General features: G+C 44.0%; 1 protein-coding gene across 4 annotated transcripts in view; it reads left to right on the forward strand.

The window, feature by feature from the left end:
• The window catches only part of LOC144113912 (RAB11-binding protein RELCH homolog), a 122,076-nt gene that overhangs the window by 50,116 nt on the left and 54,018 nt on the right, over positions 1-17,942 (forward strand). For all 4 annotated transcript variants that reach the window (XR_013310910.1, XR_013310911.1, XM_077647298.1 and 1 more), the window contains exon 13: positions 12,717-12,900. Coding sequence is in view for 2 of the 4 variants with exons in the window: in XM_077647298.1 (XP_077503424.1) it covers positions 12,717-12,900 (184 nt within the window). In the remaining 2 variants the exon portion in view is untranslated. The remainder of the gene's footprint in view (positions 1-12,716; positions 12,901-17,942) is intronic.

Genomic DNA, 17,942 nt, shown 5'->3' on the forward strand with positions numbered 1-17,942 from the left:
GCACAGTCAAGTGCAGCAAAATTGCCCACGCGGTTTCACCGCTGTCGTGCTGCGAACGTTCGCCCCTTTTCTACCTTTCGCTACTCATCGCTGCACTTTTACTATCGTTCCTTTCCGCGCTGCCTTCTCTCTGCGTTCACAGCAAGCTTTACTTTTTTTTTTTTTCGTGCGCGCCGCGCGCTTTGCCTCACGGCCCCCAAGGCCTTTGAAAAGTTGGCTTCTCCTGGCGCTGTTGAGCTTGGTGGCGAAGCCATATCAAATAGCGCTGTTTTATTGTCTTTGGTATTCATTTGCCTCCGAATGTTGGCCTCGTGATCCTCGAGTTCACGGGTGCCGCGATGTCATCATTCTGCGGAAAGCACGTCACTACGGCCAGATGCTCTTTAATATAGCCTTTTCTTGCAAAAAAATCTTTACTATAAATGAAAAACAAAATGTACAGTTGTCTACGGAAGTCGAAATGGTACTGCAGTTTCACATTACTATGCCCAAGTGTACCACCGCGGTGGTCTACTGTGTTTCTTTTTTATTCAAAGCAAAGAGTACCATAGTCGTGCTGACATGCAAAAGATCAAAATAAAACTACAGCATTTTCAGGTCTATAAGACACTCCCCTATAATCAGCAGTTTTTCTGAAAAAAAAAAATCACACATAAGCTGCACTGGTGTATGAGGTACACCTGTTAATTCAGTAAGCGCATAAAAATGCACTGAGGATTCCTTTTTCGGAGAGTGCGACGAAAGTCACGCGTGTGGCAGCTGCCATGCGCATATGATCGTCGAGCTTTGACAAGCATGCCTTTTGTCCCGTGACTTGCATTTTTTTGCGGTCTTCATCGTAAGTCCTAGATAATTTTTTTTCACTCGCGTTGAACTGTCTCCCTACTGTCCAGTTTCCATTCTCCAGCGCACATTCAGTGGCATGCAACTTGTATTTTGCGTCTTAGCTTCTTCACCTCATGTTGAGCAAGGTACCATTTAAATGCCCATTTATAGGTTTGGTTTATGGTTTATGGGGGTTTAACGTCCAAAAGCGACTCAGGCTATGAGAGACGCCGTAGTGAAGGGCTCCGTGAAGGGCTCTGGAAATTTCGACCACCTGGGGTTATTTAACGTGCACTGACATCGCAGAGCACACGGCTGTCAGCGCCCATTTGCGCCTCTCGCACCTTTGAATAGTGCCCCAGATCCAGCAACACGGTTGGTTGTTGTAGCTCTCCACCAGCCATCCTCTTCTGCTCACGTTGACTGTCACGGAGCGAGAGGTGAAAACGGCGACAGCTTTCGCCCTGGCGCCCGTTTTTTTTTTACGCGACACCGCTGTAATGCGAGGAAGCCACCGTAGCTGGCGTTTGATCTGCTGCCGCCGCCACGTACTGCGGTGCTGTGCGGCGAAGCGTACTTAAATGTGTTTGAGGCTTGGTTTTTTGCGGCCTCCGCAATCGCCGCGAGATGCTTCGAAACGGTGCTAAAACTGGGGAAAATGTCTCTCCCAGTAGCCGTTTTTTTTCTGACTAAATTTAGCATCTCCATCACACATAAGCCCTCTATTACGGCCTCTCTTATAGCCCAAATCACTTTGGGCCATCAGACCCTATAAACTAAACCAAGCCAGTGTATGCATCCAGGCATACTTATTCGTGTTACTAATTTTAGTTATATCAAACTATTTTACGATTTTTTGCCAGTTCTCTATAAAGAGGTTTCAATATATCTTCAAGACTTATTCTCTGGTTTCATATTTTTTTGCTTTGTATGTCCTCTCCTGCCTAAGGCCTTTGTGAAGGCTAGCAGTATTTATGACATAAATAAATAAATAAATATGCATGCAAGCTGCCGTGGTGGCTCACTGGTTATGGTGCTCGGCTGCTGACCCAAAGGATGATGTGGGTTCGATCCTGGCCACGGCGGTGGCATTTTAATGGAGGCAAAATGCTAGAGGCCCGTGGTCGAAAAGAACACCAGGTGGTCGAAATTTCCGGAGCCCTCTATTACGGCCTCCCTTATAGCCTGAATCGCTTTGGGCCATCAAACCCTATAAACTAAACCAAGCCACTGTATGCATGCAGGCATGCTTATTCATGTTAACTCCAATCTTATTGCCTCTGTTGTAAAAACATCCTCAAAACATTTATCATACTTTCCAGTGTATAAGACCCCCTTGCAAATGTCAATTTTTCCGAAAAAAATTGCACATAGTTTTGCAGGTGCCCTTGTCACATGGGCAAGTATAGTGACACTTTCACAAACTTCAATTCCCTTGAACGAATGACACTTTCAGTGCGTGCTATTACACGGCAAAAAAAAGTTTCATTTGGAAATGATGGCAGTGGGGATGGATGTTGCAGTAGCTTTGAGAAATTAATTTGTTTTCACGTAAATACTTAGAAAATACAATTTTATTGCAAATCTGATTACTTCGAGTTAATTGTTAGTTTTATTTCCAAATCTCAATAAATGTGAACTACAAAAAGCATCATGATCCGAGACCAGTAGTACCCCTGTTACACGGGCATTTCGAATGCGTTCCAACTGAATATCATTCGACCCACTTGCTGCTTTGTGCTGCTAGACGAATTTTTTAACAGCATTCGGCTGAGATACATTCCAACTGAGCTCCGCGAAGACATTTGAGATTTTGGGATGCCTCCGAAACTGAACACAGCCTGCACTATCCGCACTGACCATTGCTTCGCCCTGCCCACAGCGACTCCGGACTGCTGCTTTTTTAGCAAATATTTTGAGTACACACTAGATGAGTGCTTGAAGATCATTGTACACTACAGTAAAAGCTCATTAAAAGCCCTTGAACCTTTGAGCAGTTCTGCTTCGACGTTTCCGACAGTATGCATGCAATAAAGCATTTATGAAAATGTGAAAAATAATCATCGTCACACTGTTCTCATCTCAAAAGCAAGTAACCATTGTCCAGTCTTTCACCAGATAAATATACCATGATGCAAGTGGTTCTTGTTATCTTTTCAGGATCATTCGACAGTTTGAACATTTTTTCCGGTCCCCTGAAGTTTGAAATAACGAGCTTTTACAGGCATTAAAACAATCAAGCCTCTGTAGGCCTCTCCTGTCATTAAATGCTCTTAAGTTTGTCATGTTTTTTTTTATTGGCACAGCCCTGTTATAACAATTATCGGTTATAACAATGGTATTTTCGTGACACTTCAAGATTGTTATAATTGGGTTTGACTGTAGTGCACAGCGTCCCTCGGTCGCCTATAGACCATGCTTAACCCATTTGCTTCCGCTGTCCGTCCACGAGGGCACAGCAGGACCTGGGTGGCTGGGAGAATTTGCTAGAACCCATGCTGAAAAGCCCACATGCATGAAAATAAACAATCTCAAATCTAGAGCAAGTAAAATTTCTTGTGAAAAATCTTGAAAGAGACGGGCCTGTGAAGTGCAAGGTGGCATTTGTCGTACTCCTGACAGCTTTTGCTGTTTTTTTTTTGGCTTTGTGCGCTAATCATTTGTGGAATGCTTTCTGCTATGCCATGATACGGAGGTATTTGGCGATTAAAATGATGCCATTGATAGGCCTCTAAACACATTTGGGATGAAGCTAAAGCTGGTTTCTGGGGCTCTTGGGGGCAACACAGCCTTGTGAAAGATTTTTTTGACGAGATAAACTTTCCTCTGTCTGTAGCACATTCTTTTTCAGTTGCTTTTTAATTAGGGTTGTGCGAATATTCGAGAAATTGAAATTGATATTCGAGAATTCCCGAACATTCGAAAATTCCCGAATACTCGCCAGCGATCGTATACTGCGCAGACTTTCATAAATTCGACCATCAATATCTGGGCAAATTAGCCGATTATCGAGTTAAAAATTCTAGGGAAACAATACAGAGGTCCTATTCCCTTCCTTCTCCGTCGTTTATCACGCGGACTGATCGCATTCCGGCGCCGCTAGGCTTGACCTCGCGAGAATTTCCGCAAGTGGGCTTTCCCACATATCACACGTGCTGCGAACAAGATGGCCGACGGCCCGCATCGAACAGTCGCAACGTGAAATCGCGTTTTTTTTTTATCCTTCCATAATACCTTACATATTTAATGCCCACATCCGAAGAATGCGTCCTGTCGCATTCATAACTCTCAGAGCGTGACCTCCTCCATCCTGTTTTGTAAACTACGTTATGCGGGAAAGCCTACTTGCGAAATGTCGCGGGAGCCTTCTGAAGGGGCGCGTTGAGTTGTCACAACGATCCTGTAAATTATGATGTATGAGATAACCTCACATTTTCATGTCCCTACTCGGTGGTTTCGCTATCTATGGCATTAGGCTGCTGAGCCCATGGATGTTGGATCGAGTCCTGGCCGTGGTGGCCGCATCTCGATGGAGAGCAAATGTAAAAACGCTCATGGGCTGTGCGTTGTATGCGCACATTGTACCCATTTGGCCAAAATTAATACGGAGTCCTTCGCTGTGGCGTCTCTTATTGCCCATGCGCAGCTTTGAGTCACAATACCTGCCTCTCAGATTTAAATAATCTATACATGGATGTGTGCGAAAGTTCCCAACTGGTTTATGGGACAATTCCCAGTTGAGTCCAGCTGTAACCAAATGGAAAGCAGTTTGAGCAGTCAAGATTTTTCCCCTGGAATTCGACTACCGTATAAACCGTATATAGGTCGAGTGGGAATATAGGTCGACCCCCTTACCTTGAAGTGAAGAAAATAGAAAAAAATAGAGAAGGAGCAAATATTGCCGAAACGCATTTATTTGCAACGTCAGCTGCGTCCCTGGACCACCGGAGCTGCGACTTCACTCCGAACTTTCATCAGTGTCGTCGGAAGACGATTCCTTGTCGCTCACTGCCTCCCACAGTGCGTCGTCCTCAGTTCCATTCAACGTGTTGCTTATGCAGCACTTCTTGAAAGCCTTTTGCACCATGGCATCTGGCAAAGAACGCCAGGCCGGCAACACCCAGCTGCAGACGATCGCAAGCGGAGGCCTTTGCAGGCGGCCCGTCGGCGTCTTCGGATTGTTGCCGGACATCCACTCATTGTACTCCTGTCGCACTCTGTCCTTAAAGGGCTTGTTGAGTACCACGTCGAGTGGCTGAAGGGTAGACGTCATTGCACCAGGAATGACGAGGAGGTCGGTCCTAGCTTCCGTGAGCACGCGCTTTACTGATTCGGTCAGGTGGCCGCGAAAAGGATGCAAAACCAGCATGCTCCGATGACGCAGCAGTGCACCGGGCCAACAATTCCACACCACGCGAATCCAATCAATCATCATAGCCTTGTCCATGTACCCTTTCTCATTCACGCGCACAACAACACTTGAAGGGAAGGCTTCCTTCGGCATTGTTTTCCTTTTGAAAATGACAAAAGGAGGCATCTTTCTGCCATCTGCTGTGCACGCAAGCATGACAGTAAAGTGCGAATGCTCACTTCCTGTCGACAGAAGTTTTACTTCTTTGGCGCCGCGTTCGCTGACCGTGGTAGCCGAAGGCATATCAAACCAGACAGGGGTCTCGTCGGCGTTCGCAATTTCTCCGAGCATGTAATCGTGCTCCTCTCAAAGCCGAATCACATACCGCTGGAAGCTGACGAGCTTATCAGCGAACTCCTCTGGCAGCTTCTGCATATGGATGTGCGGCGACGGAGAGAAAATCCCTTGCGCCTCATAAAACGGCGCACCCATGACTTCGGTGCGCTGAACTCTTCTCGGCGTAATCCAGCTTCCCACGCAAGGACCAAAGCTTTGCATTGAATGGAATGCACAGTCACGGGTAGTGACCGCGCACGAAGGTGCCGCACAAAGTCCGCAAGTGCGTCCTCAAGTTCTGGATGTACTGCACGACGTCCGCGAAAGGACATTTTGCTCGGCTTGCACGCGAACAACTTATCTTTCTGTCTGCGCCAATACCGCACGCTCTTCTCTGAAATGCCGAACATGCGCTCAGCGGCCATGTTCCCGTTCGCTTCAGCGAACTCTAAACTGCCTCCGCGTGCCACTGGTACTCATTGCTAACGCGGAATTGCGCATGAGGTCAAACAAAGCAGCGCACGCGAAGACCAACAATCCGGTGGCTCTGAACGAAAAAAAAAAAAAGCATTCGCGTTTGGATGTCGATACAGCTTTGGCTATCCGTTCGCGAACAGGCTCCGTGGGTTGCCAGACTGCGACTCACATTCTGCTAAGGCCGCTTTATAAGACTAGGGGGGACTTTCGCTCGTTGTTTTTAAGAAAAAATCTCGACTTATATTCCGGTTTATACGGTAGTCACATTTTAAATGCGAACTCTGCTTTTGTTTCATTCTGGAAATTTATTGTATGGCAAATGAAGTTTCATATACATACGTCAACTTAGGGCCTGTGTACAGCTGTGGTCCAAGGAGAGGGCTTAGTCAAGCTGGTTGGTTCATGTTGAACGGTACGACGAAACAGCGCTGATGGACGGGACAGAAGAGGAGAGACACATGTGCTGATGTCTGGTGTCTGTCTCCTCTTCTGTCCCGTCCGTCAGCGCTGTTTCGTCATACCGTTCAGCTGTGGTTAATAGTCATCTGACTATATGGTTTACTTCTGAGCCTTTAAATGAAACTTTAACATCTCCAAAGACCATAATAAACGGTGAGGGCGAGGGCCTTCTTCACATTGCTCAGATTGCTTCAATTCCCCTACCACACGGCTCAAACACGAACCATTTTATGTGGACTGTCAAGGGTTTTTAAACGGGATATCTGAGCTCAATATTTCGAGTTGCGGATAAACACACCTTATGTTATTTGCACGCACTGCAAAACAATGGTGCTGAAATATGGTGCTGAAAGAAAAGGAAGCTGATCTTTTGTGAAAGGTGAAACTAAAACCAATTTACTGTCCATGTGGTTGTTAAAAGTTCCTTGTGCAATAAATGTTACAAGTGTGAGATGTAGAAAATGTTGCTTTAATAAAATGCTTTCTTTTTAAGTCCTTGAAAAAAAATATTTTTGCGGTCTTGAAAGTCCTTGAAAATCCTGTAATTTTCGTGGCTGAAAACCAGCATAAACCCTGCATTTGTGACACCAGCTGCATTAGCACTTCATCTTTCACGCTGTTATGCCCAATAAATTTTTTTCTCTTCAATATCTACTTGGAGTGCTAGTGCCTCCAAGCATGGGTGCATGCTTTTTTTAGTCAACAGCATGTCAGTCTTGTAGTCTGGTTGTCAGTGATTTGATTCCTGTTCCACCCTGCAGTGCATGTCTTGCTTTGCCTTATTAGCCGAGGACCGATGAGAGCTTAGACCTGGGCAAGACTTTGCAAAAGCCTGCGGAAAAGATTTGAACTCTTCCCTGTTTGCGTGCAGCATGGCCTAGGTGCCCAACTTGTTTCCTGGAGCTAGCATCTTAGCCTGTGGCATCATTTGCCAATTCCCAGTGTTCTACGTGATGCCCATTCTCTCGCTGGGGTGAAAACCTTTTGGTGCATTCCCTCACCCAGTGTGAGGAGGCCCACTTCTCCCTTTGAGACCACAGCATGGTGTGCCCCATTGCTCGTCCTTACGCTTCCTCCAACAGGCTGGGATGTGCAGACCTTTGTGTTGCATTCAGCTTGGCTAGGGGAATCCTGCCCAAATAACCTTGCTTACAACTGCATGTGGTTCAGTGACCTTTCCAAGCCTTCACCCATGGTCTGCGACAGCCACATGGAACTTATTATATGGTGCGCATTGTATACCAGATGTTTCAATGAACACTTTCAAAAATACCGCAAAATAGGGTGTTTAAATAGAACATTTTTTTTCAGGAACACACTGTCAGCTGTGGTGAACATTGGTTGTTATGAAAATTATAACAGGTATCGAATTAACTAAATCCACTAAATATTAATTAGCATTAATGAGCACAGTATAGTCCTTAGTGCCAGAAGCAGGTTTGTAGCCTCAGGCAACATGATGCGTTATCAGTTTTTGAAATAACCAAAAAGCAATTCTCTGCAGCCCTGCACCGGATTTCCTTGCGATAGAGGGCTTTAGAGGATGACTTCAGTGACCCCACCTTTGCGCTAAATGCGGATAACTGCGCCATCCTGGTAAAATATGGAAAAATTTCGCCAGAATGCTCCAAACTCACTGCTTTCGCATTGGGTGATGCTGTGCACCGTCGATTTAGGCAGTCATGCTCAGATAACCTTTGTTGTCACCGCTGTTTCAAAATGTTGAGGTTCTATGTTGGAGCGTGATCTTCAGTACCTCTAGATATTGCCCGCGCTGCACGCACTGATCAGAAATTATTTTAAAATTCAGATGAAGCGTTACGTAGCCCACCAAATAAAGTTTTCAATCCATCCATGCGGCATTCATTCATTCGTTATGTCCCGAAGTTTTCTGCTAATATGTACTCATAAAATCGAACATCGCAGCGCAAACTTCCATGGGGTGCTTTTTATGCTTATGCGCAAACCATCTTTGGTCCCGCAAAGTTTTCACACGCATTTTCAAGTCGCTGCCGGTTTCATTCTAGCTTATGAAACACAAGGAGCACATGCATCGAGATGGAGGCAGATCGACATTGTCAGACTTGTGAATCATTAGAATTTACCATTCTTCAGCTTGATTTTGCCTGATTAGGCCTTTTTGAATTAAAACGAAAATATCATTTTGTGGTATAATTCACACGCAGATGTGGCAATTGCCGTATATACCGGTTTGTAGTGGTATTGATGAATGCTGATGAGCAACACGTGGAAAGATGCCGCGTTAACGCTGCACGTGGCTATGGCACCGACACCTAGACAGCGTTCCATGCTATGCAGTCAAATTTTTGGACCAAGTAAAGGGCAGTTTCTGAAAATTGCACTGGCAGTGTGATCGACGGCGAAAATGGCTATGAGGCGCGATCGCCTGTCTACTTTAGGCAAGGAGCCATGCAGTTGTGCAGGTTTGGTGGCAAGCTTTTTCAGCTACATAATGCTTCATCTGAATTTTAAAATAATTTCTGATCAGTGCGTGCAGCGCGGGCAATATCTAGAGGTACTGATGAGCACGCTCCAACATAGAATGATATCGCATCACCTCCCGTGGTTTGGTTGAGGCGTGGTCAGATCGTTTATGACAGACGTTTAGCATAGCACGTACTGCTACTGTACACCATCGATGCGCATGCACAGATCGTTCTGTGGGCATCAGATGGCGTCACATTCCCGCCAGCAGTGGGCATACCTGCCACATTCGGACCTATCAGCATGTGCACACCGACCACAGCTCGTTAGCGATGGTAATATGCGTTATGTTAAGTCTCTATTGCCCGCTGTGAAATAGAACGCATATTTTTAGCCACCGCGGTGGCGCATTGGTTATGGTACTCGGCTGCTGACCCGAAGGGTGCGGGTTAAATAGTGGCCGCGGTGGTCGCATTTCGATGGAGGCGAAATGCTAAGAAAGCCCGTGTACTCTGCGATGGCAGTGCATGTTAAAGAACCGCAGGTTGTCGAAATTTCCGGAGTTTCCACTACAGCGTCTTTCATAGCCCTTAGTCGCTTTGGGACATTAAACTCCATAAACCAAACCAAACGGACCGCAACTGTATGGAGTTGCTACATTTGCACTTTGCCACTCTTTTTCTGTTGTGGAGCATGGTGGCCTCAGTGCTTTGCCACTTGTTTTAAAAAATGAAGTGCTGTATATGTGATGCAGGGTTAGTGCTGGCTTTGTGTGCACTCCAGTGAGAATTGCGGAAGACGATGCTCCAGCAGAAGAGGGACTGATCAAGACTGGCCTTGCTTGCAAGGATATGAAGGCAACTGAGTCCTGATTATTTGCTTCCCAGTGAGGCATGCAACAAGCATGGAAAAAATTGTGACAAAAGTGACTGACACAAAGGAAAAACTGGCGAGTTTTAGTATGGAGGAGATTTAATGAAGCTTTTTAAGGTTTGTAGAGATAAGTGGAGAGCCTAACATCCACACATTTGAGCTGCTGTGCTCACTAGTGTATGCAAAGCATGTGCTCTTCAGCTGAACATTGGATGGCATATTTTGCAAAGGTGTCTCTCTTCAATTATACAACATAAAACTTAGAAGTGAAAACCAGTCAGATGTGACTCTGCTAATAATGGCAAACTTAATGGCGTAGCACACTTTGCATCCCACTCAAACATTTCCAGCATTGTTTAGCACCAACCTAAGACATTTGCAAACTAAAAGCTACATGCTTTTGACATTTTCAGAAGCGCTAAAACACCGAGGACGCAGAGGGAACAGACAGGGACGAGCGCTAAATATGCGTCTAAATATTGCTCCAAAGTGCTCCAGATTGGAAATTTTAGTGCTCCAGACTGCTCCCAAATCTGTGTTCCTCTGCTCCAAGGTGTCCAAATTGGAAGAAAAGTAAATCTTTTTTTTTTTCTCGCGCGCAATAAATTGCACTCCTTTCTCATGGCATGCAGCTTGCCTATAGTGATGGCGAATGCTAGCAGGCACCTTTTTTGAATGCTGAAAATCTGCAATATACAAAGTGCCATCTCAAATGTAAGGGCCACTGCACTTCACCCTGCAGGATGACAGCCAGCATGAATGTTTCGCGCGGAATCTGAGAACAGATAGAAATGGCACCTGGTCACAAAGGCTTCTCTGCTCGGTCTGGCTTTTTAAATTGTGTGAAACTTGTTGCGATTGGGGTCCCATGCTCAATCAAAGCTGTGAGTTGTGCTCTTTTTGGACAGCATTATGGGCCGCTAAGCAATTTATATGTACGGGTCTAAGATAAAATTGGTTCACTGTACTCTCGAGGAGGGAAATAATTCTGAATGGTGTTATTTTTTTTTTTAGAAGGTGAGTCACCCTGGATGAAGTAATTATTCTGTCAGCCTGCTGTTTGTTTCATTTTTGCTGGTTCAAATTTTTCTAAATATTTTACCCTTCGTAATGATGCACCCCCCCAAATTTTCGCATTTTGATGGGAAAAAAATTTATTTCGGTCACACACTGCTATACTCCTAGTATGCATCAGAAACTGCTGACGTCGTTTTCTATGTCACTGGCGCTGAAGATACTGTTTGCTGCACTTACCGAGCATGCCATGCTGCTGCCATGTCTTCCACATTCACTTGGCCCGGAAGAGTAGGCATCACTATAAGTCGGGTGCACTTGAAACATGGGGGAGGAACTGAGCGAGTGTGCCTGCGGCAGAATCTTGGGGGGACCTATCTACGCAGAGGGTGTGTGGCTGTATGCATAGCAAGTGTAAAGGCGTGTCCTGCTAATGCAGACATGGCATATCACACTGTGTGACCGCTGTAGCCTAAGCATTTGCGTTAAAGCATTTAGACCCAAGCATTTTTTCTCAGGATCACCGCTTCAGAACGCAATGAATCGAGAAGTTAACATCTGCCAGAGCTACTTCAAACGCTCCTTGGTGGAATGGTGAAATTGCAGTGTTCGGGAGAACAAGAAGAGGCAGCAGTTCCGCCACAATTTGAGACATGCTTGCCATCTCTCGACATTCCTTAAGCAGGCAGTTAGATGGAAGAATGAGAAGGTGAGGCGTATGGTGTGCTCCCACTTTTTTGTCATGCCAAGGACACTAGTTGCTCCCCCTCTGCTAGGAGCACTGATCGCATCGACGTCGCGGCTTCAACTCAAGGCTGATACTGACGCCTTACGGCCCATTATCTTGAAAAATGATCGTTCTACTGCTAGTGTAGTAAAAGTGTGCTCGTTATGCAAATAAATACAGTGTGCTCTTGAAAATATTTTCTGCCTATTTCATCCACCCTATTTTTAGGAATTTTTGAAAGTGCTTGCTGAAACACTTGATATTAGTCAGGTAGTAAGTTGGTTTTTCTGTCTGAACACCTGGAGCTTCATTTTGTGCCATGTTTGCAAGTCCGTGAACCCACCACCTGTTTTTAGAGGCCCACATAGCCCAAAGCCGCATTAACCAGGATGTTGAACTGAAGTGTCTTACTTTGGTAGCTGTATCAAATTAATTCTCAGAGGTAAAAAATTTGCGTAGGCATACAGTACATCGTAAGTGAGAATTCATTCATACAACTTTAGGACCAAGAGAATCTCATTTAGTAGACTGGAAATCTGTATTTTTGAGAATGCGCTCTGTGCAGTGACATTGGGTGGGTGGGTCTAGTTCAGCTGTCCTCGAAGAAATTGCTCTCACAGACTGAGAGAGTGTGCAATTCAGCTGTTGCTGTCATTTCCTCATGCCCCAGCAGGGCAGAGTTTTTTTTTTTTTTTTCAACTTTCATTAAGGTTTCAATAAATCAGCTAAGTCTAATGAGGTATCTGCTAGTAAAGAAACTGTTCATAACAGTTCAAACCAGTTCTTCTTCATATGTTTATGTACAACAAAGAAAGGCTGCGTAATGAGGTTTAGCGTGCCAAACTAATAAAAAGCGTGCTTTTGCTTTTTGGACGCGATTTTTTTTGCACAGATAAGCAATGAAATGCAGTATGCACCATGGTGCACTTTGACACGTTCTGTTTTATTGTTGTTTAGTATTACCCTTGTAATATGTTGTAGTTGTTAATGTGGCTTTGTTGCTATTCATCTTTTCTAGAGAGGGTCTTAAATTATTCTATTGATTTTTGCACTTCGTTTGGCATATATAGCTCTTTATAGATTTGTATTGCAGGGCCTATAGGATTTAGTTTTAGTACCAATTGTTAAATGAACTGACTCATTACAGTGATTTTTTAAGGGGAAGTTCTGCCTACCTGCTTTGTTATTAAGGGTTTTTATTGAATGCAGGCCCTGGCATTGCGATCTGCTGATGGCTCGACTGCACTGAGCCAGTCTGAGGAGCAGCACTCCGTGCATCTCATCAGGACACTCGGAGCCCTCCTGCCTTTCCTTTTTGTGCACGTTGTGGAAACTGGCCCATATGTGAACCGCCTGAACTTCACAGAGAGATCCTCGAGTTGCGTCTTAGGAGGTGGGCTGCTAAGAGTGCTTATTTACAGTACTTTGTTTTCATTTGACTTTTAGAAAAAATAGAAAAGGCTGCGTATGATACAGCTTAACTTTTGAGTCTTTTAATACTACTATAAATTGGATCAAAGGTGATTAAGATGTTCTTTTTTAAGTGGTTGTACAGTTGGCAGCAAAAGTTTACGGGATGCGGGTGTGCAGAAGAAAAATATGCAGGCATGAGGGAATGTGTGTTTGGACTGCAGGAAATTTGTTCCTAAGCTCATACATGCCGTAAACTTTTGCTGATGATTGTGCAGATTGTACAATAAAAAAGTATGGTCTTCATATTGCCCCTCTAATTGCGAGTTCAGTTCTTAACTGAATTGTTGCTGAAATGCCAAAATTTTAAACAGCAATGTTGGCACTTCTTAAGTTTACTGTAGGCAGGCATTCATAACTCCAAATAAAATGTTTAAGGCCACTGTACAATCGTTTTTGAGCCGCATGCGGACGCATCCTTGCCGGCATGCGCACGGGCGGCGGGAGGGCACAGAGTGGATGAGGTGTTGTGCGATCAAGTTTGCTGCAAACGACGAGTGGACGACTCCAGCGTTCTTATTGGCGTGCTCGTCACTGTCGCCCGTGCGGCAGCACAGGCATGTGCCTTAGCAAAACATGAAGATATCTTGCAGTACAAATATCCACACTGGTTGTGGCTCACTCGAGACATTGAGACATACTTAGCTGCGAGATTTTTCATAGAAGGTGAAACCACAGTCGGCATGGATCTTGGCGCAGCCGACCCTGACGTCCGCGAACGAAGTTACAACATACTTCGCAATACCGCAGGCGACGCAGGCGAGCTTTATCTGAAACAGCATCGCGGTGCGCTATTTCTACTCCAGAAAGTGAAAAAAGGCATCACACCGCAATCGTGACACAACTCGTTCGACCGCTGGTCGGGAAGTCTCCACTAAAAACCGCCCATATATGCAACGGTTCTCACTACGGTCTAAGATTTTTGCCCCCCAATATTTGCAGAGTGCCCCCATTGAAAGTTACACTATACCCAAACGTGCAATAACGATTTCAGAACGATGACATGATTCGTATCGCAAATTCTCGGAGCCAAGGACAACGGGACTAGAACAAGCTAGATTAGCAGTAACATACTCATTCGTTTGTAATTACAACCAGGAAATTCACATAGCTAAGATCAGGTACAGTTAAATCATCAGTTATTCTAAATAGCACACTGCAGTCTTTTTACGTGAATATAATTGCCGTTTATTTTTGTAGCTTTTTTCATTAATCCATGCACACTATAGTTGTCATCTATAAACGTTGGTTGTCACTGTCATGTAACACACACCCTCTTGCTGTCTCTCCACTAACTCTTATTGCAAAACACGCTTATCTATTCATTGAAATAAGAAGTGCTTGTCTGAATTTTGTACATATTAAAAATTCTATATTTTAGCACACTGCTATTGAATACGAATCCAAATGCAACGAGAAAATTATGACATTCCCAGTTATTTGGAATATGTAAAATCAGTTGTAACTGCAGTAGTTCTGCATTGCACAGAAGAGTGACCGTGCAACAATGCTGATTTCTTTCTGTCATGTTTTTTCAGTCCATTAGAAAATCGAAAATTGAAATAGCCCAGTTTGGTGACAAAGGTTCCAAGCCATGTATCACTATGCTGAAGTACATGGTTTTGTTTTTTGCACAGTGCCAGCGGGCTACCAGTTTTATTTTAGCAGTCATTTCTGAGCTCAAATGGCAATGAGAATTGCACAATCCATAAAGCAGCAGTGCAAACAAGCCTCGAGAGTTGTGCTGAGAGCCGGTCAATGTTGACACATGCAGAAACACGCTGGCATGTTGTCTGTACGATTAAAAAAAAAAATTAAGAGTGTCCATGTGAATGAAAACAAAATGGTTGCTTAGTACTGAGTAAAAGGCCGTACAGGCCACGTTCATGGTGTAGGAGTCTCTGCGCTGCTTCGATTTACACAGGGTAGGGTACAAGCACACAGGAAATACTTGGTGTATTCAGGGAAACAGGATACACTGACCATGTATAGTGGTTATCTCAAGCAGAATTTGTAGAAATATATTTACAGGGCGAAAGCTATGTTGTCACAAAATACTAGGATTAAAAGTGCTAGGATTAACGCCTTTAAATAATCATTTTTTCCACGCACCGTTGAGGAGTGGAACAGGTGTTCGCCAGATCTCTTAACCAGATCTGATTCTTTTGACTCAATGTTTTCTTCACAGCATTTAATTTTAAAGCCGTTTTTTTCGTTCACTTTTGCATCTGAGCCTTGTATTTATTGCTGTATTTTGTGTTACAACTTGTATTTAACATTTTTTCAATTTTGCTAAACCTGTTCTTTTTTGCATATATTATGTACTCGCCCCTCCTGCTTGGGCCTACTGTAGGCCTGCAATATGTTCTAAATAATAAAAAAAAAAACTCGTGTTACCAATGTAAGGAAAACAGCAATTCTATGAGTAAATTAGTATTGAGTGCAGGTTTACACTTTTTCATGTATTTCACTGCTGTCAATGTAAGAAAATCACTGCAGCTGTAAGCTGACTTCATTCAGGACGACAGAACTCTATGTGCAGTTTAGCCTTATTGTAGAGGAGAAGAAGGCACTCTTTTATAAACGCTGTAAATACTGGCCCTGTAGCATGGCCATTTCAGATGAGGATAAGGATCAAATGACACATGCATGTAAAAGTTACATGTGTAAACATACATACCTAGCATTTTAACTACATCCCATAATGAAAGTCTCTGCGCTACTTCGATTGACACAGGGTAGGGTACAAGCACACCGGGAAATACTGACACATATCGGCTCGTAATGGAGACGAGTATGGCTGACAGTAAAAGGTATTAGTGCAGTCCTATTAACATTGCTAAATAGGCCATTCTCGAGCATGCAAACGATTGTTCTGGAGGGTTGGAATGTTGGTATTGTTAGAATTGCAGACCACACAGCAATCCATGAAGACTAGGTAAATAAAACACTGAAAGGAAGGTCATTAATGAATGTAAGAAGAAGGGAAGGCTCATGTACAATACCTTTGGGGTTGCCTGAGATTCCAAAAAAGGAAGGCAGGGCGAGTAAGAGTTAGCAAAGGCCAACTGCTGACAGCCGGCTAGGATCACTTAAATCCAGCTCAGAACTGTAGGATGCAAGGCATTATTCTGTAAGGGATTTTATTGCACACTTTCTCAGTGACCAAGGTGCAAGTGTATGTCAAGAGAATGAATGACAAGTTGGCTATTACCGGAATGCTTTTAAAAAGCATGCCGATTTGGAAGGAACAATTTAATGGGGCACAACAATCTAGCAGTGTGAGAGTACATAGTGTTTTTCATGATTGGTGCTTGTGACGTTATCAGAACTAAAAATGTACCACATTTTGCTGCATGAAGCCATGCCTTGTTAATAGCCACCTTGTAATATGATGAGTTGAGTATGGACAGTTTTTGTGGGGATGAAACTTCATCAAAGCATGCATGCCTTGTTAACACGAAAACTTGCTGTTTTGACAATGGACAGGATTTAAATGCACAAAGCCTATTGGGGCCCACATATTTTTGTCGTGTAATATGGACTGCAATGTGAACATATGAACTGTGGTAACCAGATACTATAACACAGCACAAGGACTGTTAGAAGTGTTTGGCGACAAATACAGGCTGAATCATATGGCTGTTGCACCCTGGAATTGCCATCATACCACTTGTAGCAAAGCATGCAGTTTTTTGTTAAACCTTCAACTGCTAGGTACACGTCGATTCTCTCTGCTTGCACTTTCTGATTGACAAAGCATTTCTCTTTCTGGTGTCAAAATCATTGGCACTGAAAGGCTCGGCGACTCATTTCCTGGCGCACTTTGTTCACTGCACAGATTAATTAGCAACCTGTGCGACTACCTCAGCGCAACGGTTCTTCACTCCTTCTTTTAACTTTCAATCCCGTGCATTCCTTCCCCCCCCCCCCCCCCTCCTCCTTTTTCAACTTATGCCTCATGGCACACTTCTCGAATAAAAAAAAAAATTAATTAGGCCTCTCAGTTATAGTATAACCTTTTTGTTATAATCTCACAGATGTCTGCTTGCAAAACTATGTTTGCTATAAAACTACTCAAATTCAAAGCACGTCGGACAGGAGGAAAACTTAGCGCAGGTGCAAAGCAGGGAATCTGCAAATATAATCCAAGCACTAAGGAAATGGGTTCAAATTAAATTGGTCTCGGCCTCTACAGATCGATGGCTGCACCGACACTGCAGGACTTTCAGAAATGACTCAACATCAGCATTGCAGAGCCAACCACAGTGCAATAGCGCATAGCACATTTAGAAAAATAAAAAAACCTTGTTAACGCGGTTTGGCAATATGCACAAAAACGGCCCTGTTGTGACCAAACAAGAAATGTCAACAGATAATTGTCCCACGAAACCTATAGCTAAGCATTGTGGAAGGTGCAAACAAACATCTACATTCAAGCAAACAAATTTAGGAATGCAGCAAATGTAAGGAAGGCTAAGGAAATCTAGGAAGCATTCTACATTTCCGACAAATACTTTCTTATAGGCCCACCATCGCCTTCACCCAGCAGGCAAATAATTTTCATTGCAAGAAGTCGCAGGGAAATGAACGTAGCAGATGCACGTGTGCATGTGCATTGATGGCATATGCTTCTAAAGGCTTTGAGAATGTCTCGCACAAGCTGCTGCAGCTTACCTAGGAAGCGCTACCTAACAACTGTTCGACACCAATAAAGCCGAGTTGTCGAGCACCTCAGCGACAGCAGTGTAGTGAAATAAACAACAAATATGAGATCAGATGCTGATTCAATGAGTACAATTACTATCTCGCCTGCCATGGCTCACGGAGCACTTCAAGATCGCTGCGTTTTACCAATGTCCAATGCAACCACAATAGTGCACTTAATATTGCTAACATTTGTCTAAAATCTAACTTCACTCCATGCTGCTAAGCAAAAAATAAACTTTAATAACAGGAATTTAC

The sequence above is a fragment of the Amblyomma americanum genome, chromosome 1 (assembly GCF_052857255.1).
Source record: "Amblyomma americanum isolate KBUSLIRL-KWMA chromosome 1, ASM5285725v1, whole genome shotgun sequence".
Taxonomy (NCBI): domain Eukaryota; kingdom Metazoa; phylum Arthropoda; class Arachnida; order Ixodida; family Ixodidae; genus Amblyomma; species Amblyomma americanum.